Source organism: Echiichthys vipera (assembly GCF_963691815.1).
Source record: "Echiichthys vipera genome assembly, chromosome: 13".
NCBI classification, from domain to species: domain Eukaryota; kingdom Metazoa; phylum Chordata; class Actinopteri; order Perciformes; family Trachinidae; genus Echiichthys; species Echiichthys vipera.
The window spans coordinates 10,138,785-10,164,779 of record NC_139838.1 but is presented as its reverse complement, the minus strand read 5'-3'; the positions used below and the strand labels follow the sequence as shown (position 1 = coordinate 10,164,779).

General features: G+C 41.0%; 2 protein-coding genes across 2 annotated transcripts; one reads left to right on the top strand and one right to left on the bottom strand.

The window, feature by feature from the left end:
- Positions 1 to 11,649: 11,649 nt before the first annotated feature.
- irx4b (iroquois homeobox 4b) lies at positions 11,650 to 14,245 on the top strand (the record flags this gene model as incomplete). Its single annotated transcript, XM_083925557.1, has 6 exons — positions 11,650 to 11,694; positions 12,103 to 12,276; positions 12,569 to 12,675; positions 13,020 to 13,176; positions 13,420 to 13,573; positions 13,662 to 14,245. 6 exons carry the CDS (start codon positions 11,650 to 11,652, stop codon positions 14,243 to 14,245), a joined length of 1,221 nt encoding a protein of 406 aa, XP_083781683.1.
- A 6,575-nt stretch (positions 14,246 to 20,820) lies between these two features.
- Positions 20,821 to 24,248, bottom strand: ndufs6 (NADH:ubiquinone oxidoreductase subunit S6). Its single transcript, XM_083925154.1, has 4 exons — positions 24,100 to 24,248; positions 23,533 to 23,586; positions 22,706 to 22,828; positions 20,821 to 20,955 (listed from the first exon to the last, which is right to left on the bottom strand). The coding sequence occupies exons 1-4, from the start codon at positions 24,241 to 24,243 to the stop codon at positions 20,887 to 20,889; spliced, it is 390 nt and encodes a 129-aa protein (XP_083781280.1). The 5' UTR covers positions 24,244 to 24,248; the 3' UTR covers positions 20,821 to 20,886.
- Between the last annotated feature and the right edge of the window lie 1,747 nt (positions 24,249 to 25,995).

The following is a 25,995-nucleotide window of genomic DNA, read 5'->3' as shown; positions in this document are numbered from 1 at the left end:
GGCAACTGGACAATGGGAAACACTTACTAGATAAATTGTAAATTGTGTACTCTGGCTCATTCAATTATCCTCTTGTCTCCACAGTGAAAGGCACTTTGTCATCGCTGTTAAGATAGCTAATTTTTACTTTCTTGTATTTGTTTATTCCAGAAACTGGGGAGTTTACATGCACATCAGTAACCCGAAAATGGCCTTACCCCGGTTAACGGAATAATCGGATTATTGAAGTTCCCCTCGTATACATGAAAGGGGGTTGAATGGGAAAATGATGGAGTAACTCCAGTACAGTAGGTGGCGCTCTGCCAACATACAGCTGGACTGAATACTTTATTTTCCTGTTCCCCTATGACAAAAACACAAGCGGGGGGAAAACAGCCCACTTTTGGACAGAATAATGACAGAAACGGGTCTTCTTGGTAGTGATGTTACTTGCTGTGGCAAAGTCCTCCCTCGGTTTAAAGGTAAGGTCTCTATTGTTGTTGGTTTTTCACATTGTTTGTGGCGCCGATGCTTCCTGGTTTATTCTATTTCCGGGTCAAAAGCCACCGCCGCAGAGTGGGGACAGTAATCCGTGAATGCTGTTTACATGCATGAATAATCAGGGAACTGAAGAAGTTATCTAGGTCTGTTAACCCGGGGTATGAGAACTCCGATTTTACCCGGGGTATGGTGTTTACATGGTGTTTGGGAAACCGGAATATGCCCTTAACCCGAATATAATCAGGTTTTTAAACTGCATGTAAACACACTGACTGTTGTCTCATGGGTGTCAAAGTGATCCAGTAAAGGGCCGTGTGGCTGCAGGTTTTCATTCCAACCAATCAAAAACACACCTGCTCCAACAAATCAATTGTGTGAAGACAGTTCAGGTGATTGAGTAAGTCGAGTCAGGTGTGTTCTTGCTTGGTTGGAATGAAAACCTGCAGCCACACGGCCCTTTACTGGATCACTTTGACACCCATGTGGCAGTGTATAGGATGTAGTGGCCTCTAGCAGCGAGACTGCAGATTGCAACCAACTGTGACGTCAAAACTCGAAAGGCCCTCTCTAGAGCTGTGTGCTACATGGAGGAGGACTTGTTCTCTATATAGGGCCCATTCTAAGGTAACAAAAATACAATGATTCTTAGATTCATGTGGTTAACACTAATGAAAGCATAATTATGAATATTAGAATTTATGTATATCTGCCAACAGATCCCCCTAAATCCATCACACTGCTTCTTTAAAAAAAGTAAAACCAATCTACCAGTGCAGGAAAATGATTTTAACATGCTTCCAATACAAATTAACTTGTAAAAAGATTATTATTTTATATTAGTGTTGGTATATTTAAAAAAACACATAATAAAGCAAAACACTGCATTCAAATAATGAAAATAATGTTGATTGATTGCAGAAAATGATTGAAGTACATTTATATTAGAAACGGGTAGAAATTACAATTTTTTTTAAACTTGTTTGAAGAGAGAAACACTTTTCAGACTAAAAGATAATAAGAGATAATAAGAGATGCATATTACAAGATAAGATGAGGATTGTCAGTGTACAGTAACCCAGAGTGTAAAAACACCCTCTGCTGTCTTTCACTCTGCTGCTAATGACAGATGACTCATGGGTCACATATCTTCACAGTGTAATTACACATGAGATGCATGCACACTCCCTATCATTCTACGCACACAGTTTCAGAGTAATGTGAGTCCTCATTCATCTGCCCAAGTCATTTAGGGTAATAGAGCTTAATGGAGTATATTAACCCTGTCCAGCTTGCATCCCCCCCTCAGATGTGTGTGTGTGTTCATGCACGGGCACAGGGAAAGGGGAAACCTGCCAACTGTTTATCAGTCACACACACAAACACACACACTGGGGGAGCAGAGATCTGGTTTCCCACTGTCACAGATGCTTACCCGCCTCTCCATTAGTGATGTGATTGGAGTGGACATAGAAAACCAGCAGCTTCGTTCCCACAGGGGCAATCTGAGGAAATTATTGCCCCGCTTCTCTCCAGGGAATGTCAGCGCTCCAGAAAGGAGCACTTAATCGACTGCTATCACGAGCAACTCCCTGTCAACCGCATGGCATGAGTTTTTGAGCATTTGCTGTGGATTAATACTTTGTGAAATAGCGTGTGATGATATGTTATCAGTCATGGGGCACCGTAAGAGGCACGGGAGGGATCTCTCGGTGTGGAATCAGTAGATCAGACACTCAGTGGAGCTTAATGGGAATGTGACAGAGAGATAATCGCTGGAGAATGGAGATCAATACAATAGTGAATATCATTGGTGTGTTTTATGCCATTTTCTGTGTGGTACGGGGAGGAAAATGATTTTGTAGTATAAAGAGAATGTTACAGTATTTTATCTAGATTGTCTGCCCTGATGCAAATGCTTTAGCAATATAACAAACAATTAATATTCAGATTAAAATGTAGTAAAAAACATTGAAACAAATAGGGTTGGATGTTAGGCTACGTGTTGGTGGAGGACAAAATTCCTGGGAGGTCCAATCAGAGACAAACCATGACAACCAAACCCAAGTGTGTGCACACAAGCAGACATACTGTACTGTCCTTGATCGGTCACAAAACTGTGGGTGAACTTTCCACCCCGGTCAATAGCAACTGCAAGTTGAGCCCTCTGCACCCTCAGGCTAACACCACCACCACCACCACCACCACACACACACACACACACACACACACACACACACGCACACACACACACACACACACACACACACACACACACACACACACACACACACGCACCATCACAACAATAAGGTTGTAGTTCCCTAAACCACCAGAGGATGGCACTTGAGGTCTAAGCAGTGGCACTGAAGTGGTCATGTGAAACACTGGGGGTTATCTACCTTTTTCATGGTATTCCCCAATCTATAAATCTAAAGTGGGCACTAGTATGATGATCTGAGATTAAAGGTGATCCCCAGTTTTATAGGATTTTAAGATTTGTATGAAAATTGTAATTTGTAACTTCCATTTGGTTTACTAAAGTTCTTTCATGGGGAAATAAAATGTTTTCTTGGTTGTCTTCTGTCTTTTTAACCAAAGAAATAACTCAAAAAAAACTAAAAAACTTACACAACATTGTTTTATCTTGATACTTAATGACTTCTCCTAATCTCTGAGAATTGTTCATAAACATGATTTTGTTGTGTTTAGACAGGGGTGGAATAAGCACTCTTTTACGAAAAAAGATGCAATACCAGCAGTGTAGAAAGACTCTGTTGTCACACATTCAGAATAATGTACTGTGCAATATTAATTTATTATATTTAATTCTATTTTGTATTATTCTTGTGAATCTGCAAAGTAACTAAAGTTATCAAATAAAATAAAGAACAATATTTATAGAATGTTTAGCAGCAGTACTTCAGTAAATGCAGATTCCAAATTCAGAAGTCCACTACAAAACAATGGTGCATTACCTTTGTTTCAGTCTCAAAAACCCCAGCTGTAACGGATGATCATTCCTATGCACATTATATCATTGGTTTCCCTCCAAAATCTCAAATAAGTCTATTTCTTTATTTGAAGTTTAATAAAAGGCCACTATATAAAACAAAATATACTACATTTCTTTGTCTGTTACTGTTATTTTAGCAAATGCTTAGCATAGATCATATCGATTGAAAAAATCTATATTTTGTCACCTTCTTCAAATGTGCAAGCCCAGTTTGGGAGGTAGCTATGATCAAAATGTTATATACCAAATGACAATATAAAAACAATGTAATGGTGTGAAAGGGGTGTTCCTAGTCAAGATGAATCATTTACAGAACTGTACAGAGTTTCAGCTCATTGTTTAGCTGCTGGTTTGAAACTTCACTGTTTTGGTCCAGTCTCAATGCTCTCGTGGTGTATTTTCAGCCACAGCTGATGTTTTCAACGATAAAGCTCTGGAAACCCACTGAACACTATCTGCTCAGCACCAAACAGAAGACACCAAACAATAGGGATGGAAATTGATAAGAGTTTATCTATACCAATACTGTTATCAATTGTGCTTATCAGTCTGATTCTTTATCGAATCCTTTATTGATTCCTGATCAATTTTCTGTGTGGGAAAAAAGCAGACCTACACAGGTTTTCAGCATCAATGCAACTGCTTTATTATCTGAGTCTACACACAGTAGATGAAGTAAGAGAATATTTGTACAGTTTTCTTTTTCATTTTTTGTTTTTTACAGAAAACTTTTTACTGAGCCTGTTTGCATGGCGCTAATGTTATTACACTACCCTTTTTCCTCTTCTTGTTGCAAGCAGCACAAATGCATGAGTTTGACGTCACTGTTCTGCAAAGTGCGACTGTCAGAAAAACTTGCCAGCATCCATAAAAGGAACTGATAAGCTCAGAAGCATACAGTTTGTTACCTATTCTCCACTGAACTGAACTGAACCGGGGCTCGATTCCCACCCCTACAAATGCATTTAGAGACTAACTGGTGAACATTTAGCAGCTGAGGAGCAAGATATCTCCTTCAGGATTTGGTAGGAACAAAAAAAAAGTGATCAGACTTATATTCACCATGTGGCCATGAACACAACTCCAAACGAATGATAATGCCGCACTGTAACTGCTGGATGTGTCAACTGTTTGCTAAAACAGTTCGCCATATGAATTTAAAAGGTGATGGTATGTCAAGGTTGTATTTATTACATGTTTTCACTGCCCCCAAGTGGCCACAAAAAAGTCAGATATTGCAGGTTTAAGGGGGAATATTTTGCAGTTCTTATTATTATTATTACACATACTGTACAGAAGTGGGGTCTGTGGGAACCCAAACACAACAATGGTAGTCAGACAGTCAAAGCAAAACCGTAGAAGAACTGGTCAGAAAATAGAAAAAAAATATTAGCAGCTTGCTCGACTGCACCTTAGCCAAGAAGATGATTTATTTGAAAAAAAAATTGCGCTTGTGAAGCACTCTATAGAGTGGCTTAATTGTAGTTAATGCATTTATTTGATACTAGTTGTACCCTAATTGTTGAATGCACTGTAAGTCGCTTTGGACAAAAGTGTCAGCTCAAAGAAATGTAATTTAAAATAATATAACCAAGGCAGAACATGAGAGATGATCGACAAATAAATAGATAGGGTAACAGAAGATCAGTGAGAGATTTAGGATAGGTTAAAAGTGTTTGGTAAAGGCTCTATCGGTCCCTGTAGACTGAGGCTTTAAGAGCTGAATAATGTATGTCTGCTCCCGGAGTAATGAAGGGGAAGTGATAGGGAGGAATACGGCTGGCCTCCCAGGGCTCAACGCAAACTGTACACACTCTTAAGAGCTGCCTGTAGTCTAAACCTCCCTCCCTCTCCGCCTCTGTCTATCTCCGTCCACTTCTTTCACGCACACGCTGACACGCACGCACTGCACAGCGGCTAAGAGGGTTAGCTTGTCTCTGTTCCCGTAGCCTACATCATTGATGAGGGAGACCAGGGCATTTATAGTATCCTACTCAGAGTTCAGCAGCCCCAGATCTTCCATGAGGCTCTTATTAGACAGGAGCAGAAGATGCCGCAGATAGCATGGCTACTGTTCAGTGGTCAGACAGGTACTCAGTGTTGGCAGCCTTGTTTGTGGATCAGTTCGAGCCGGGTTTGCACTTGTACTTGCTCGGTGCTTAACAAGAGGCTGTCGCTGTAGGCCGTGTCATGGTGGCGATAAGAAAGAACTAGTTTCTTTCCTCATGATCCATTTATTCCCTGTCCTCCTCTGTCCTCTGTCCTTCTTTCTCTCTGAATATCACAGCTTTTTCTCACAGAGCAGAAGCTTGAAAAAAGGTGGAAAAGTTATTACCGTATTCCCTCTGTGTTCATGTGTCTGATGGTAGCACACTGTAAGCAGAGTGAGTCTCGCATGGAAATTATTTTTCTCCCCATTTTCATTTCAGAACACCTTAAAGCCCCTTTCACACTGGAAATTGTGAATTATCTAGCTATTACCCACCGGAGCTATGAGAATGCAACAGTGGCGGCTGCTGGTCTTTCAAAGAGGGGGAGGGGTTCCCTTTCAAGAAAATGATCTGTGACCTTGTCGTACCAACAAGGCGTCTTTTCCAGGGACTTGACCAGTGTCCTCTCAATGGCAGCAGAGCTAGGCTGCTTAAACAGCCTTGGCCCAGCTGGAGCTGCTGCGCCAGGCTACTGTGAAGTGTGACCGCCTGTGGGTGTGAGTGATGGGGGGAGAAGCTCCGTAGCTGCCTCTGCTTGTTGGGAAAAGAAACTGCAGAGTGACCGAACAGAGTCACCAAACACAACGCTAGTCGTTTTTAACAAAGACAAAGTCTCTGGGGATCGGTAAAGTCTCCGGATCAGTTCAGAACAACGGAATGAAAAACTTGGAAAATACTAGATGTTACTGGATGTTTGTTATTCAAGATGGATTTGCTCGTTTAGCTGTCAATCACAAAAGGATTCCGCCTCAGACAGCTCATCCAATCATCATTAAGAAGCCGAGCCACTGGGCCAGCCCACTGCCCCATAGACCCCCAGAGACGCTGAGTGTCCGATGGGCGGGACAAAGCCCAGCATTTATCCAATGAGCGTCTAGTTTCTCTGCAGTTGAACAACTCGCTCTACGCTTCCCCATTGAAGTCAATAGAAGCTGAGTGTCCGACTTTAAAGTGCTGTGGATGAATGAGAAGGAAGTTGCGCCGGTTATCTCTGATAAGCAGCTGATTCTGTACACATGTACACACAGCAGTACATATTTCACCACTTTTTTTTTTTTGGTGACATTTTAGGGGAAGCAGTCTTAGAGCAATCGCCACTGGAATGCAAATGTCTGAATCAGTTGTATTGGACATTAAACAGACTTTCTTTCAGCTTCCTCCCTAGTACAAAGTGTGTATAATGTCCGACTGAATCCATGTCTGAATGGAGCCGCTCATTGTGCATTCACAGCGAGCAAGTTGTTGTGTTGATGACTTCTCTATCAAAGAAGGTGGTGCAAAACTGGATTATAACAAACATTTGAGAGTGAAGAAGTTGAAGTTGAAAATGACAAAATATGGAGATACAAGGTTTCTGCAAAACAGCAGCAATATATGAAAAAGGCTTAAGATAGCTGTTTATAAATATCTCTGAAGGAAGATCCCATGCACACTATTACTACCTGTATAACTTTCTTATCTTTTGTTGTTCTTAAGCAGATAATGTTAAAGAAATAATATGAGATTTTGGGAGATACTTTAAAGAGGTTCTAGTTGACGTTCAGAACATATACTGTATAGCAGCACATATTCACTGCGTAAAGATGTAGTGGAGTAATGGTGTCCTGAGCAAAGAATAAGGTCACTTTTCCTCTGTGTGTGTGTTCCCAGTTCATTTCTGTTTTTGTCTGGATTAAACCAACATTTTTATTAGTGGACTTTAAAGTCAGGTTAACGGTTTCCTCCAGTCTTTATGCTACGCTATGCTAGCTTTTACAGTAGCTGTTAAATATGGCTTCATTAAACTATGAGAGCAAAGAAGAAAGTCCAAATGCAATATTTCCCAAAATATCAACCTTTTCGTTGGTGCTGGAAATCCTTGAAAACACTTACATTTTAGTGTGGTGTTTTCAAGGTTTGAAAAGTGCTTAAATTCTGAATAAAGTGCTTGAAACTTCTTGAAATTTGTGTTATATGGTTAGACATATATGATATAACACAGAGAAATGAAGGTCTCCATATTTGACATTTTTGCATGAAAAATGACTTTTGATGATTAACAGATGATCAAAATAGTTGATTCCATTTCTGTTGATCTACTAGTCAAGCCATAGTTTTCCTTTCATGTATCATCCTTTTGTAGAAACTGTCTCAAAACATCATGTTGGTTGTTTATAGTTCAACAACGTCTAATTTAATGTGATGGCAATAAGTACACCGAATGCTGAGTATTGTACTGTATACAAATCTGTAGTTAACCACTTCTGTAAGGTGCTGGAAAAGCATGAAAATACACCTTGAAATGCTTTAAAAGTGCTTGAATTTGACTTTGGAAAAGGTGTAGCTGTTGTTACCAGTGTTTCTCTCTCTCTCTCTCTCTCTGACTAAGATCACTTAACCTAAGAGAAGCTCAAGAAACAATAAAGTCATGTTTTCACAGTATTCTCACTCCAACGTGGGCCCTTCAGCACCACCCATTGAGATATGTTTTCGAGGTGAAATAGCGTAAATCAAGAGGAAGGCTCAAAAAGCATCTACATGTTAAACCGTGATTAAAATTGCATAGATTTCAGACTTTAAGGTAGAAAATATTCAAATGCGGCGCACTTTGATTGAAAGAACTTGTGATTGGAGTTGTTTGGCGCTCTCTCCCAAACACTTTGTGCACTGCCTAGCCCTCCTCCTCTTACATTAACATGCTTCTATCATTAACCCCCATGCCCACCTACTGCATAATAGCTAGAGCAATATGCAGGGATGAGAGGATAAGAATGTGTTTCCTTTCTCTTTTCTTTTTTCTTGAGGAGCATCTTTGAATGAATGATTGATGCTAGGGGAGCAAGATCAGAAAGATATAATCACGGTCTAACGAACGCAGGGCCTTAAGAAATATATACTGGAGGAATGCCATAAATTTATAAACACACCATATATTAATATATAAGTAGTCTATTGAATATTCCAAAACAGGGAAATAACATAATCTATGCCCCTCCATGTGCAACGCACCCAGGAAAAAGATAACAAAAGCTCGGAAGTTAAACCCACCTCTCCGTAGTCTGCTCATTCATCTGTACCTCACAAGTTATTTTCCCCCTGAACTATATGAAACCAAGATTAAAAACAGTCATGTTCATTGTCAGTGGCTATACAAATTTCCATTCCCTGTGAGTGACATGTGTTTTGTGTGAAGACGTACAACGCCAGCATGGGGAGATAACTTCATTTCGGAGCTTTGAGCACAGATGAGGTAGAGACAGTTAGTCCGTGTTCAGTATATGAGCACCTTTCACGGGACAAATGGAATGTCAATCAAGCACCGGTACACAGATGCTTTCTCCCCAGTGGGGCCTGAGATGCTTTCTGGTGATGCAGCTCTGTTGTTCCAGCCTTACTCTGGGTGCACTGGGAATATTTTGTCCTTTTACCCCTTCACATCCCCTCGCTCCATTTCAGATCCCCTGACTATAACCATTTATTCTGCTCCCCAAGTCTGCCATTTTAGGCTTCCCCTCTTTTCCACATTCAATTCTTCACTTCATGTTGGGTTTCTTACACATAAAGTTTGTTACCCGACTCTCCTTCTCCCCATACACTTAAACAGAGACTACATCAATATTTGTATACAGTCTATGGATACAAAGTGTTTATTAACATTTAACCAAAATCACAATCTTTTACTAAAGTGCTTCTTTTTTTTTTAAAGATTATTTTTTTGGGCAGTTTTTCAAGCTTTTATTACATAGGACAGACGGGAAATGAGGTGAGAGAGCGGGGGAGATCATGCAGCAAAGGGCCGCAGGTCGGAGTCAAACCCGGGGCCGCTGCCTCGAGGACCTTCAGCCTCTTTAAATGGGGAGACTGCTCTAACCACTGTGCCACCGGCCGCCCCACTAAAGTGCCTTTGCTGACTAAACCAATCACATACTGTAGTCTAGATGCACAACTTAGGAAACAATTTGGTACTAGATCAGATGTTTGACAGACATTTGCTCTAATGCCAATTTCTTTTCTAAAGGTCAACACAGGTTATTTTATACAGAGAGGTCAAGTTTAAAAAAAATGGTCTCACTACAATGAAATGGCTGTCATGGGCACTAACATCACCACACATGAATACAATTAGGCTCAATGAATCCACAAGAGTCCCAGCTTTCCAGTCAGACCAAGTTTAACTCCAAGACTGATGGGAACCCAATATGCAGAAGTATTTAAATACACCATTTTAGAATAGACATATAGGGACCCCATGGAAAATGGCCCTTCTAGTTCCTCGCCAAAATTTTGTCAGAATTTGGAGCATTATTGAGCTCCCTTTACTACAAGTGGGATGCCACGGTTGGATACCAATGGACTTCTTCAGTTCATTGTGTTTCATATGATACCAGTATATTCACTGTGGCTTTAAAACGCAGCCCACTATAACCTTTGAAAGACAGTAATGTCAACCAAGATCGCCTTCACTCCCGCAGGTCTTACTTGGGTGGCACCTGGGGGGGTCATCCTCTGGAAACGTCCCTGGTCCGACTGTTTGACAAATCAAGTACATGAGCTGCATTGTCAGTGTGTTAATGATGTTTCTTCCAAACAACTTACAGACCACGCAGACAGATATATGTGAAAAAATATGAAGAGTGTTTGACGCAAAAAAGAAATTAAAAGTTCTCTGAACAGAAAATTCACACTAACCTTCCTCTCCCTACTAATAACTTTTATACAGTCCCTTTCCTCTCTATCTATTATCAATGGAGCCCCCAACATTCTTCACTTCTGTCCCTTTTGCCCTAAAGCATCTACCTATTATGAATAAAGATCTTAAGGTGGGATGAGGAGAAATGAGAGAAATGTTTCCATTTCACCAGTACGGCTTAAGACTTTGTTATTAAAAACATGACAAGCTATTCAGTTGGTAAAGGTGCTTACTCAAGGGAACGCAGAGAGTGTTTATTCTTTGATTAATTTGCTTGGAGGAGACCTGAAATTTCCCCACTCATGAATATGTGGATGACAGGGAGATTTCTCCGTGGTGACAAGTTATCTAAACTACAGGGCAAAACGATTATGCTAATATCAGGTTGTAGTCATCAATCATCTTGTGTCAATGTGGTGTCAAGGCATCACGTTCTTGATCCCCCCTCTGGCCATAGCGGTGTGTGTGTGTGTGTAAGTGTGTGTGTGTGTGTGTGTGTGTGTGTGTGTGTGTGTGTGTGTGTGTGTGTGTGTGTGTGTGTGTGTGTGTGTGTGTGTGTGTGTGTGTGTGTGTGTGTGTGTGTGTGTGTGTAAAGGAGAATTGATCACATTCTCATGACGCCTGGGGACTGTTGGTGGGGCTGCTCTTGCGCTTGCACGGAACTGTTCTTCTGGTTAAGAAAACTGAGAGGGAATTAATTAGGTGAGTTTCTTCATCTTGTTGTGAACACCGGGTTGCACACACACACACACACACACACACACACACACACACACACACACACACACACACACACACACTCACACACACACACACACACACACACACACACACACACACACACACACACACACACACACACACACACACACACACACACACACACACACACACACAAAGTCCAGGGTGACGTCAGAGAGACGCGCCTTAAAACCAAAGAGCGCATCACAGGGAGATGCATGGTTTGATCACACACACACACACCATCGCTTTGGATTGTAAGATAGCACGGATACTGTAGAAGCTGCAGCAGCTTGGTGAACGAGGCGGGACTGGGAGGAAAGCCAAGAAGTTACTTTTAAAGACTGTTAATCGTGGTGCGTAAAATGAAAGTGGTGCGTAAATGTCTGCGCTGTAGATGATATCCACATTTTTTTTAAAAAGTTGACTGGGAAACAAGCTGTGAACTAGTGTCAGAGGCAAAAGTCTACCCTTGGCACGGATGCTGTTGGATGTCGTCCCGGGTCTGCGCTCCTGTTTTTGATCTTATTTGAGTCATGGCTTACTCTCAGCTGGGATACTCCTACGCCTCCACACCACAGGTACGGTCGATTTAACAGGCTTTTATACTTAAAGCTTTTGTAGATGAACGATTGAAGACTACATTGTTCATAAAATGTGAGAAAACAAGTGAACTGCACGGCAGTATTTTCGGGTATCATCTAGTATTTTCTACTTTTTTCTAGAAATAACTTAAATTTGAACAACCGACGTTTTTCACTTATATTAGAAAAAATACATTAATATAGAAACACAAAAGCAAATAAGACTTGAAGAACTACTACACGTGTACTGTACTTTATAGACTGCTGACTTTTTACAGTATAACTATACTGAAAACACTTTTTTAGAGCTGGCTTTCGATTGTGTGAAAATGCATTTCAACGTTGTTCTCCCTGATATTATATTGGGGGACAAATAAGGATAATTTTGCATTTTTCTTGCCAAAGTTTCTGATGACCTCCAGCTCTCTGGCCGGTTGTCTGGAGCCGGGGACGCCTCCGTCACACCCGGGCCACCAGCTCACGTCTGGCACCGGCATTGGAATCTACAGCGGAACTTATCCAAAGAGCCAAGGTTACTATAACACCTGCACCAGTGACGCCACTGCTCTCTATTCCAGAGTGAGTTCAGTTTCACTATAATTTGTTGCCTTTATTTAAAAATGCGTATTTGCGCAAATAGTTACACATTTCAGGAGACATGTGGGGAAAGAAGGATGAATAAATGTCTCCACATTTTCCTAGAATTATATGTAAATATAAAACTTATATAAGATGGAAAAACAAATGAACAAGATAATTTCAGGCTAAAGTCACTCTTTGGTATCATAGTTTATTTATATGCAAATGTGTTGGTTTGTTTTAAGGATTCTGATTAAACATATTTACATCAGCTTTTTGCCAATATTTTCAGGGGCCACTTGAGCCCAAAGACGGAGCTGCATCTGTGGGGACATCTCAGACTTCTTCCTACTATCCCTACGAATATACACTTGGACAATATCCATATGACAGATATGGGTAAGTCTGTATATGAAACTTAAGCTGTAATATCTGCATCCGCTTAAGACTGCTGACTCCCTGATGAAAATATTTCTAGTGTCTTTAGTTTGGTCGTAGTGACCTCATATGTCTTGGCATTGTTACAAGTATTTCACTCAACTCCATACTGGGATTTAATGTTACAGAACTGGTACAAGGTCATATGTGTGGTTTTCTTGTACTTTGTGGTATGGTCTCTCTCCCCTTGATTTAAAGTGAATTGTTAGTCATAAATGAGGAAGGACTTTCTTAAAAGCAAATGTCATTCACTTATGTAGAAACTATATAGCTAAATATAATTTTAATTGTCATTTTTTGCTCAGTTATTCATCCTCTGATGGTGCTTCCCGTCGTAAAAATGCCACCCGAGAGACCACCAGCACCCTGAAAGCCTGGCTGCAGGAACACCAGAAGAACCCCTACCCCACAAAAGGAGAGAAGATAATGCTTGCCATCATCACCAGGATGACCCTTACACAGGTAACTTTCCGTAGAATATCATAGATTTAAGCGCACTCTGAAATTTAGTTGATAATCTTTGTCTTGTTTTCCCTCACTCCATTTCCCACAGTGTTTAATTACTTGTCCTGCCTTTTGCTTACTTTACATAAGCGATTTCACACTTTCTCTTACTTTTGCCCTTTTCCTCCTTCTCTTCACTCCTAATGTCCTATTCATATTATTTTATATTTCTGTCTGACCTCCATTTCCTCCCTCCCTCAGGTCTCTACGTGGTTTGCCAATGCACGCAGGAGGCTGAAGAAGGAGAACAAGGTGACGTGGTCACCGCGGGCTTGTAAAAGCTCTGACGACCGGGGCTGTGATGATGACAGCGACGAAGCTGAGAAGCCACTTAAAAATGACAAAGACCTTCCCGGTAAATATGGACTAAATCAATCTGTCAGCACATGTTGCTTGTTAAGCATGCAAAGTCTTAGCGTTATCTGTATGATTCATTATTGCAGATCAACAGTGTGCAGACCTACAGAGTGACCTTGAGGACTTCGACCTGCTTGAGTCAGATGGTTCTGACTGTGAACGGAAGTCACAGTTTCGACCCGAGGACAGTGTGGCAAACCCAAAGACAGACCTCCCACACGGGCATCTCACACACAGCCCAGACCCACTTCATGGAAAAGAGAGATTGTCTCCAGACTGCCCCAAACTCACACCGGTCCAACAGCAAAACAACGCCTTCTATCTGACTCCAGATCCTCAAAGTAGAGACGCCAAGCCGAAAATCTGGTCCATCGCTCAAACTGCTGTGTCTTTGGACGGCAGCTTGCAGCCAGAGTACCCTCCATGCATGCTGTCATCGACCGGCTCCTCCTCTCCTGGGTATCCATCAAATATGGCATTAACCAAGGCAGACAGGGAACAGGAGTCACCAGTCGCCACGCTTAGGGAATGGGTGGATGGTGTTTTCCATGGTCCTCCTTTCCTACAGCCCAAACCTGCTGAGGTGTGGAAAAGCTTAAATGATGCCGTAATAGACAGCAGAACACACGGACAGTCCTTTGAACTTATTAGGTCTACGTCATCGTTGTAGTCCAACCAACACATCATTAATGGAATATAATAAGACTGCCGGACTTGAAACAAAAGTCTATATTTTGTTGTTGTGACTTGAAAGATTGACCGTTCGCTAAGTGGTACTGCCATTACTGTTGCTACGTCTGTCAAGCTTTCCATTCTCACACAGCACACATGCATGTTACGACAGGAATGGTGGCAGATTTACCATACACTTTTTAGTATTTTTTGAAACAATCCTGGATTCCAGACAGAGGCAGAAAAAAAAGCAGTCGTCTCATTTCTTGTCAACGACCATCGCTTTTCCGTCTCAAATGACGACTGCTGGTGGCAGCTTGCATATTAAGCTAACGTTAGCTCTGTGAGAATATAAAAAAAACTTCCTCTGGCTCACTTGTAAATGTTAACAGCTGAATCTTGTAAAAGGGGCATTATGGTACACATATGATAGTTTGCCAAGATAGAGGCTAAGGTTTTAGGCTATGTCTCAGACAAAAAGTCAGTATCCTTGCCAGTTGGTTATCCATGTAGAAGACATACTTTTATGATGGTGACTAACCAGTACATCTAGCAAATGTACCGCTATCCCATGCTCAGGTTGGTGGAGTAAACATCCCTAAATCCAGTAAAGAGCTGCTAACGTTAGCCAAAATCTAAAAGCACCCAGGACTGACTTCCACCCAATGGGGTAATGTTACACAGTGGATGTGTTTGGAAGATTTGGAAGTGCTTGGTTACTGTAGGTAGTAAGCTAGTTGGCCAGACATTCTAATTATTGCAGCTTATATACATTCATTCATTTATTTCTTTAACGTCTGCTTGTGTGATTTGGTATTGGAAAAGTTTGAACAAAGCAGAGTATCGCTCTTACTACGGCCCCATGTACATGTGGAGAAATCCAAAGTTTGACAGCTCTGGTGTGCCCAGTTACAATTGCTAACCTAGGATTGAACAACGGCAGGTAGGGGTTTTAGCCAACGGTCAATAAACAATGTATGATCCTATTTTGGCATTTTGACAGGCCCTCAATCTTTTTCAATTTACAAACTCGTATGGGCCTCATAAATGGTGAAATGTATTTGAGCAAACAAGTGTCACCATACACGTTCCTGCAGCAAGGTTGTACCGTTCACACACATGAAAAATATACAGTATTGTACACTTGCACTATAGCCTGCACATGCACTGAGTCACAAAAATAAAAGGTGTATTCCGTAGCATGGCAAAGTTCTTTGAGTGTGCCCTTACATTAGCTGTCCACTGTGCTGGAACCACTAGCAGTTTCAGTTTAGATGATCCTGTTCAGTGGAATATACCTCGGCAGCTTTGGATCTGTGTGCGTGTGTTCGTGTGTGAGTGTTTGTGTGCCTGTGTGTGTGTGTTTTGAGGGAGTAAAAGGGGGGAAGTGGGTGGTAGTCAGCCGTGACTAATGGAAACACACAGAGGAGGGTGCTGCTAAATTGTTAAATCGATGCCACTTCCACCTCGGCTCCAGATATAGCTGCAATCAGCGATGCGTCCCTTTTCATTAGGCGGCTTTTGACTTTGTCAACCTGGGACTGCAAGAAAATCCACCACGCGCAAAATGCTTCATAAAACCTGTTAAGTAATTTTAAGTAAGTGTCACATCTTTATCCACTTCGGTGGGTTTTTCATACAAGCAATAATGAGAAACATCACTGAAATAAACAGAGAAATAAGGCTGGCGTCATTAGGCTTCAATGTTTTATTCCCATCAACTTCAATTATTAAAGAAAACGCCCTGAATGTAGCGCTAAAAACATTTAAACCAACACTTTCTAAAACAAAGCACAACAAGAAACAGTGAGACCTTGTTTTTTTTTTCACCCCCATCTTTCTTCTCCTGTTTTCGATTTAGGAACAGTAATTAAGTATTTATCAGAACAGAGGAGGGATCTTCCTGGGCTGTGTATGGAATTAACCATTTTCAGATTAAATAATTCAGGATGAATTCAACCGAGAATTTCATTCTGTTTCTGCCTCATAAATAAGTAAGATTTAGGATGATAAATAATGACATCTGACTTCTTATTTCTGTAAAGTTTTCTTTCCCTCTGACAGGATCTCATTGTGGTTGGTCGCAAATGTATTTTTTATGTTTTGCTTCAAATTTTCCATTTTTTTTTCTCTATATAGGTTTAATGTACTAGAAATTATACAATTATGTTTGCTTTTTAAAAATCTTCAGGTGGATTTGACTTGAAAGGAGAAGGTGGTGGTGTTATGAAGGATGTCGAATGGCAGTCAGATAAGAGGTTGACTCAGTGCTGAGTGGGGTTAAGAGATATAAGGTACCTTTTCTCACCTTTAGCTGTTCCAGATATGACTTGTCTCTTGGGCGTAGAGCATTGGGAATACTGCAGTATACTGCAACATTTATTTTCAAAAAGGGCCTTGCTCTCTTGTTTTCAGTGTTAATTAGGTCTTTTATGCAATCCCTTTCTGGTTTTTCAGAATAATGGTATTGGCATGTCGAAGTGTCCTTGAGCAAGACTCTGAATCCTAAATTGCTCCAGATGCTGCGCGTCGGTGTGTGTGAATGGAGTTTGAATGATCAGATTAGATGATGGGCAGGTATCCTTTGCCATCAGAGTATGAATGTCTGTGTGAATGGGTGAATATTAGGAGTGAAAAACACCTTGACTGGTCAGAAGACTAGAAAGGTGCTAAGTGCAAGTCCATTTACCATTTACCACTAAATTTTAATTTAATCAGTAATCAACTAAAATTACAAATATACATTTTTTTTGGCAGTTTTCAAGCCTTTTTATTATGGGGAGACATGCAGCAAAGGCCGCAGGTTCGACTCTGACCTGCGGCCTCTGCTTTATACATTTTAAAGTCAGAGCAAGCTTGACAAGGAACTTTAAACTACGGATGGGATTTTTAAGTATTTCCATATTCGAGTACTCGTATTGGATAATTATACTTCCATAACAAAAAAAGAGGGTCTGAAAAGAGTTTTTAATGACGTCTTGAAATAGCATGGGCTCATGAGAGTTGTTTTATTCACACTACGTTCAGTCACATTATACCATTGTGTTCTAATGCAATAGCGGCAAGTAGTGTTAGCTAAACATAACATTAAGAAGCTAACTTGATAAGTGAGTGGAATACCCATACAGCTAATTTAGCGAACATTATGTGGCGAATTCAATCTTGGGGTAGCCCCAGCACGGTTGTCCGTGGACAAAACAATCATACTAAAAATAACTTTATGAGCGTTATATTACCATAAGCATTAGCTCGTCATGGTAGCACATAGTAGTAGTAAGATAGTGAGAGTTAAAAAAACAAACTGAGGTACGTTAAACGATGTCCAAATCCATTTATGAAGGGCTCATCATGGCACTCAGATATTTGAACAAGTAGAATTATGATGTAAAAAACTGTCAAAACTTAGAACAGGACAGATTCTTGGCCGCTTATTTACATTTGTCCTCGTCTATCCTCTCTCACGTCCTCAATTCACACTCTCCATCTTCCGTTTACTGACCTCTCACACTTTTTACTTATCCAGCCATCACGGATCTTCTTGTCTTCCTCTTTTCCTTTTCTAACCCCACATCTCATTCTCATCCCCCATCCTCCCTCCCCTGTCTCCCCTCCCTCCCTCCCTCCCTCCTTCCCTCCACTCGTCTCACCTCACCTCTGTCTGCTCTCGACACACAAGCCAGCCACTCAACAGCCAGTCTGACACGAAGGCCTGCTCCCTGGGCCATATAATGTGATTAAGCCTCAGTGTGCTGCTGTATAGGTCGGGGAATGTTACAGACACTGTTTACTTGTCTGGCTCATACCACCAGCAGTTATTTGGCCTTTATTGTCATATCAGAGAATTGACAAAATACTTTTTCCCACTCAGAAAAATAATGTTTTTCTTGAATTAATTGCTAATTTTATCTGTTCTATATTCTGCAGCCCTTTTTTTCTGAAACCTAAGCTTCTAAAACTCCAGATGGAATGTCTGCACAGGAAGTATTGACAACTTCAACTTACTCTCTCCGTCTGACACCTATTTCCTTTCAACACTGTCTGTGCCTTTGACGCTTACCCAAACACACACACACACTCTGCCAAACATATACACACAGTTCTAAGTCTCTTGCGTCTTGTCACACACACTTTGGTTTCCCGGGGCTATCAAAGTGCTGAGTGCAAACTCTCTCCTCCACAAACTGTCACATGTCGCCAGAGGTGTCTCGCTCCCTACGGTAACCCTCTGAGCTCCTGGCACAAGTACAAGTCATTATTTCCATGGTAAAGGTCAGAAGCTGTGTCACCTGACTCTAAAGTGGAGCTGAGTGGAGTCGCCCCCAGACAATGGCCAAAGGTCAGTTTTCTGTTTTGCCTCTCTCATACAGTAAGTATAGTTTTGAGGAGGACGGGCTGCTCCCAGATCTGTCTGAGACCCTTTTGGTCACAGTGGCTTCTACACAAGGAGGTTCAGATAATTGGCTGCAGGGAGCTCCATAATGAGCCTGAGGGTCTGTAATATGACACATCTTCAAGGAGAAATATTTTAATAAGGCAATTACAGCGAGGAGGAGGATGTTTTGTGTAGAGTGAGTGATTGTTGTGGGGGGGTGCTGTGTTAAGGAATTCACTGGCATTTAACAGCCATTATCTATTGTGTGGCTCGGCAATGAGATTTTCAATATGATTACAGTCTTGAGCTTATCTTTGTCTGAATGGTTTAATTTGAAACTTTTTTTTAACTTTTCTTTTAATGCGACCCAGAATGAAATTTAAGACCAATTTCACCATTACCACAATTGTATATGTACACCTGAAGGTTGTCTGGAGATCGGTTTCTCCTGACCCTAGGGTTGGTGTCAGAAATGGGGAGGAAAGGACAGAACTGGGAAACACCTTTGTTGGCAGGTTTTCTTGTTTTTCTCACTCAGCATGTGGGATTCCACTGCCTTGATTCCCTTGGTGCCAATTCAAAAAAACAAAAAAGCTTTTTGTATAAGATGCCCCATATGCACTTGTACCTTTTTCAGCCATGCCATGAAATATTGGTCAAATAGCCACCTTTGGTTGAATTGGCGTTTTTTTTAAATGATGCTACCAATCATTTTGAGATTTTACAATGCACACCAGAAAACACTATTTATAAAATCCTATTTCCTATATCTCAGCATTCTTAAGACTTTTTGAAAGCATGATTTAAGGCAGGAATCCTGTACAATCTAATATTATGCTGAAAGAAAGTGGATAACTGGATGTAGGGATAGACCCCTGTGGTGATTTGACAGTTTAAGGTTGAACCAATGAAAGAGTCTGTGTGCAAATTGGTTGAAACTTCAAAATCTGGAGTTACTTGACATATATGATGTTAAAGAATATTCTATTATGCTGATGCATTTAAGAGCAGTAAATAATTAAACGGTGCCGTTAAATCCGGCACAAAAACACAGCGCTGTTTAATTCAGCACAATTCATATGCTCAGTTTCATCTGAAGATTTTGCCCCTGGCAATGCCTCCAACTCAACCGAGCACCACCTCTGAACCACTCAGACTTACCAACCGCAAGACCAACCAGTCAGCTCTCTGACACTGACCCGGCTTGCCTGCCTCGTTTTAACAATGCACCTCTCTCCCCTTCAATCATCCAAAGTGGTCTGACTATAGATGAGGTTAACTACAGCATAAGCCTCACTTCCAGGAGTCACCAGGGCCAATTATATCAGCCTGACTACTCTTCCCAACCTGAGCTCTATGGTGTGGAAAATGCAGTTCCACTGGCTGCATCACTGGGGACAGAACAGGCTAGTGCTGTCTGGAGCCTGAGCCAAGAGTAGGCCAATTTGGCATGCAGAGGTCTACGGAGAATAAGCCTGATGAAATATATATATGATCTTCTTCAAACATGTATTGTTCCGCGCTACTGTGTCTTATCAGGCTGGCTCCCTCCTGATGTCCTCGAGGCTTGGCAGAGCGAGACTCTACATCGCAGATTGTGTGGGGCCGATGCACAAGGAATGCTAAGGTTCTGTCTGTGCTCTTTAAAGTAAACAATAGAGATGAGCCATATATTGCCTGCTCATTGATAAAGGCAGGTTCTGCGATCACACGTAATCGGTTATTTATGTGTTCCAAGATGCAGGAAAGACAGAAATCCTACGCATGCAAATAACAATAGAGCAGGTTTTTAAGGTGCAGTGGAATTTTCCTCAGTTGTTTAGACAAAATTAAATTTTATTGCATAAAAAACCCCAAATAGCTTTATGGGTTAATGCAATAGGAAAACATGTCTAAAACTTGGATTTTATTTCTGTACACAAAAGTCTTTCACTGGCTTTGCAGTAACAGACCAAACACATCTGCAGGACACTCCTGACCTCTACCCCTCACAGGGGGAACTGCATCTAGAAATTAAATTGGTTTGCTAACCATAACAGAGTAACACCACGGCACTAGCAGTCCCTTAGAAATGGAGACCTGAAATGCGGGCCATTCACAAGAACAATCCTCAAAGAAACATTTGGAAATATTCCCTTGATTGTGGATGTATTGTGTAAGAGATGCAACATTGATTTCATGAGGCTAATAATACACTCTCGGACAGAGAACATATAATTTATTAACCAATAGGGCAATTTATACAGAGCAAAGACAGAGGAAAGGTTTCAGTGATGATGCTTCTGTTTGAACTGTAATCCACAGTAGCCACATGTTCCCACTTTTGTGTCTTTATCCTGGAGAAAGAGAGACAAGAAATTTAAGTATCTTTAATTTGGAACACAATCTGCTGTTGAGGTTTGATACCCAAACTCCACAAAATATCACACATATGTAACGGATTATATTGTTTCCTTAAAGAGGAATTTTAACCTGTACCTTAAAGGGTAAGTACGTTAAAAAACGGACCCCATGAACTTTTTTGATGTGAAAATACATCAAATAAGCCATCAAGAAAGTTTTTTTCATTGATCAACCATGTATTGAGAAATCCCGGAGAAACGCTTACAGACCCAAAGGGCTAACATGGATTAGCTCGGGGGAGTGCTAAACGCATCCAATATGGCAATTTTTTAACCACTAATATTGCTCAAAATAGCACCAAACCTCTGCAGTAGCATAATAACAGACCCTACACATAAATGAAGCACCAACCACGCAGTTAGCAACACCCGAGTTTATTAAAAATGACTGTTTTACTAGTCTGTGCCTTACCAGTAGGTCCATGTTGACAGGTAGTCCATACAAGTCGATAATCGAGTGCAATCCAAAAGGAAGGAGCCCATCGATGATTTGTTTCAGCAAAACACGTAAACTTTGTGGTTTGTGGCAGTTTGGTTAAAAATAAGTTAATAATAGATAGAATAAAAGGTTTGGAATAGTTAGTAAAAACTTTGAGAAAGTCCCAACTTTCTCTACAGCATTGAAATGTCACACGGTCTTTTTTTAATAAACTCTGGGTTCGCTAATTACATTGTTGGTGCTTAATTTATGTGTAGGCAGTTAGCGTTTCTTCAGGATTTGATCAATGAAGAGAACTGTCTTGATGGATTATTGGATGTATTTTAATGCCGAAAAAGACCGTGGGGTCCATTTTCACCGGACTTACACTTTAATTTCCCCTGTATTTGTGTCTAAGTGACTAATGGGATACACAATTTTCAAAACTGGTCCAGTATTAAGTGAGAGCACTGCAGCCTGCAAGCCACGAACTGGGCTGCAATGTAATCAAACAGGGCAGTTGCGCACTGTCAATCAAAATAAGTCTACTAAAAGTGCTCGTTTTTGCCACTGTGAGGCTCAGATTGTTATTATAATTGTCTGACCACATTATGTAAAGACAGTGAAGTCTTGTTCTGAAATTTTGCAAGGTGACTTGTTGCTGGAAATCGGGGAACGTGAGTGAGAGAGTTGCAATAAAGAACAACTTCATAATTAGGCCGATGCATTTCAGCTTGTGGCCTTCATCAGTCCCTGGAATGTGTTTTATAATGACTCTGAAGATAGTCTTACAATAAAGTTGCTCTATATTCCACAAGTGTTGGAAGTTTTGACCTTTTCAGCTAAACAGGAGAAGACATTCTGAAAGAGTCGAGAGCTGCAGAGAGAGCAGAAGTAAGCTAATAAGTTACTGTGTTGATATTGGCATCAGCTCACACCAAAGCATGGCAGGGTAACTGCAACTTCTCCGTCGTTCCATTATGTTGTCAGACACATATAATAACAATCTGAGCAAGTCAGTTGCAAAAACAAACACGTTTAGTGGACGTTTATCGATGGTCGCAGTTACCGCACTGGGTTATATAGCAGGGCATTTTGCGGCCACTTAATAATGGACCAATTTCAGAGATTGTTGTTTCACTTGTAACTTAGACACAAATAAATGGGATAAGAGTTTGAAAGATTCCCCTTTTAATCAGAGTACTGGCAGATGGCACTGAGGGTAATACTGTTTAGATCAAGGGCATGATGTATTTGACTGTATACCAGGTTGATGTAGACTTTGGGATGGCCCAGGGCTCCTCCACCTCCATCACAGGACACAACTCTGGCCCCAATGTCAGTCACTGGCTCCTCTGCCACCAACTTGATGGCAAAGTTCTTATTCACCTTGACACAAACAACATGATTTCTGTCATTATCTGCTCAGTAAAATAAGGTTGAAGAAACATTAGACACAGTTATGGTGTGCATAATTGACGTTTTGATTATCTCTGTACGCACCATCTATTCATTGTGCTGGCATACGTCCAAATGGATTAAATGGTGATTATTATCATTACTATTTTGTAGTGTGTACTGAGCTTATACTAATAAATACCAGTATGAGCGTATGGTGAACGAGGAACGGAAATGTGTTTGAGAACAAGATGTGCAAATTATTTAGGTGACACAATACGAAAGTGTACGTGTGAGGATTGATGGCAAATGCACACAGCATCTGTGACGCACACATCTCATTGTTTCATATTTGTAACTGTATTGTACCTCTGACGACAAACCTAGATTTCCTCAGAGTTAATGGGTTGTTTCACTTAAATCGGGGCTGCCCAATCCTGCTCCTGGAGGGCCACTGTTCTGCATGTTTTAGTTTTCTCCCTGCTCTAACACACTTGAGTCTGAGGATTTTCAAACCTGTGACAAGCTTCAGCTGCTTGATAACGAGCACATCATTAGATTCAAGTGTGTTAGAGCAGAGAGAAACCTAAAACATGCAGGACAGTGGCCCTCCAGGAGCAGGGTCGGGCAGCCCTGCCTTAAATGAACTGCTGTCTGAGCCTAATCAAGCTTGTTTGTTAGTTTCTTCTTCTTACCTCTTTCTGTCTGCCAACGAATCTGGCTCTCCTGGGATCCTTTTCATCAAACACCTGACGAGAAAACAGAGATGCTATGAACTGAGTCATGTTTTGCTATTGATTTGAGCACTGACCTGCTTTTTTATTTTGAATGCTGTTTTATTTTGTTGATTTATCATGTTAAGTTGTGTGTCATGTTTAGTTGTGTGTTGTTTTGGTTTTAAACGTGAAACTTGTGTGTTTATGCTGCAGTCTTGACCAGGACTCCCTTGGAAAAGAGATTTTAAATCTCAACGGGAATATTCCTGGTTAAATAAAGGGGAATGAAAATGATTTGGGGCTCCGTTTTGGGGCTCTATGTGTTGCTAGCTGAGACAAGAGCCTGTTTTATTTCGTGTATTATATTAGCAGTGTCACAGTTAATGGCCGAACTCCACCTGTTAAAGGAAAACGTTAAGAGCAGAGTCATGTCTAACGTTGGGGACGTATCGTCAATGGTCCCCGTAGCTCCACTGCACTGACGCAAGGCTAAGCTAACGCCAGGGCACCCAGTAAACGCAATAAGAGAAACACTTTGAAACGTACCTGGCCAGTGTGAGTAATGGCCTCGCCGGTACTGGACACCTCTACGCTGTAGCGGTGAGCAGGTACAGCAGACAGCCTCAGAGGTGAAACAAGCACCTTAGCATTTTTACTGAAGGACAGAAGTCTGCCCACTGCGGCCGCCATGTTTACAACAGCGCGTCTTCCCAAGCTGCTTTGCAGAGGACACTTGCTTTGGACATTTTGATGCCCCGGATTTTCCCTTTCAGGTTAAAAGCGCTTCGACACTGTTCCGCCTACAAGCTTGCATTGTTTGATTGAAATGTGTATTTCCAATATGTAAATAAGATAAAAAAAAACTGAAAGCAAAAGTAATAAAAACAATAATAATAATAATAAAGCAAAATGATTGCACCATAGCAGGCAGACAAAAAAAAGAAAACATAAGAAATAGCAAAACATACAAAAATAATTTGAGCAACAATCACATATTCGGAAAGGAGTAAGAAGAAGTAATATATTATTATTATATATATATATATATATATATATATATATATATAATCATTTCAATATATTAATCACCACTTATCTTTTCTTTATAAAATATTTCAATTAATGTCAGCATATTTATCCCACATCTTACGCTTTTCTCTTAAACCAACTGCAACTCAATGTTATTTAATATTCAACTCAATATTGTTTTATAATATGAAATATGATCCCTTCAATGTTACACTAACAAAATAAATAAACAGTACGTTTCCAGTTAAGGATAACGGCGGAGACCACAGCAGCCGCAGATGGAAACTGCCTGAGAGACTACACTGAGGGCACAATCTCTGTACAGAACTCTCGCAAACCGGAAGCACTTGGATCATTGCAAGTAAGAACAGAGTCACGGTCGTGTTGTGGCGATTAAAACGCGACATTCAGGGACATTTCCCCTGATTTTGAATTTCAAGGGATTCCTGAAAGGTTTGTTTACGTTTTTAGATTTTGTGATAACACTTTGTCATGGTGGGGACTAATGTGTGGGCTGTTTTTTTTATATCTGACTCTGGCATTAGCAGGTCAACGCTAGCATGTTCGTCTCCTTGGCTGTTCCTCCTGAGGTGGCTGTATGTTATACACGTGTAACAGCGTTTAGATGCCACACAGGTTCATGTGATGCTTCTTATGCATGTGTAATAATTTGCTCAAAGTTATAGGAATCTGTCTGTATGATGCAGATTTACACGATTCATAGTATAGCTTAACAGCATTGGCTCTTACGTCACTGACACCTACGATGTTTATATTGAAAATGGAACAGTACTTCTAATTTCGTTTGCTTTCATGCAATATTTAATCTTGTGGGGAATTAAATGATGGCTTCTGATATATTTAAAAAGAATAATCATTTGAATGTGATGAGAAAGGAGGCAAGGGCATTCATTCAGATATGTTAGTTATTTAACAGTGAGAACATCACAAAAACACTTGGGTAACATAACAACCTGACACTAACCAAACCCCGGACAAAAAAATCAAGTTTTATGTCCCAAAATTATAATTTGCTTCTGTCATTGGATATGACATATCTCTCACTGTCTCCCTCTGTAGGAGCACTCTCACCATGGCGTCCCTCCTCTTGAAGCACCTGGCTACCTCCCTGACACGCCAAGTAACCCAGATGAGCCGGTTGAATCTGACCTTCTCTTCACCAGCAGCTAGTGCCTACAGATGTCTCTGCACCCTCACCACAGCTCCTCGCACTCTTCTGCTGTCATCGACCAGAATAAGTTCCATCCAGCCCCCCTCGTCCGGCTCCTCTGCTCAGTGTGGACCATCTCTGTTGGGACCGTGCATTCATCCCTCAGCGGGGATGAAAACAAAGTCTGCTCTGAAGAGGCGCTGCAAAGACTGTTTCTTTGTTCGACGGAGGGGCCATTTGTG

Coding starts and splice junctions, on each gene's coding strand:
- ndufs6 (XM_083925154.1), bottom strand. CDS start 24,243: ATGGCGGCCGCAGTGGGCAGACTTCTGTCCTTCAGTAAAAATGCTAAG. Junction 23,587..24,099: donor CCATTACTCACACTGGCCAG/GTACGTTTCAAA, acceptor TTTTCTCGTCAG/GTGTTTGATGAAAAGGATCC. Junction 20,956..22,705: donor CCAAAGTCTACATCAACCTG/GTATACAGTCAA, acceptor CTCTTTCTCCAG/GATAAAGACACAAAAGTGGG.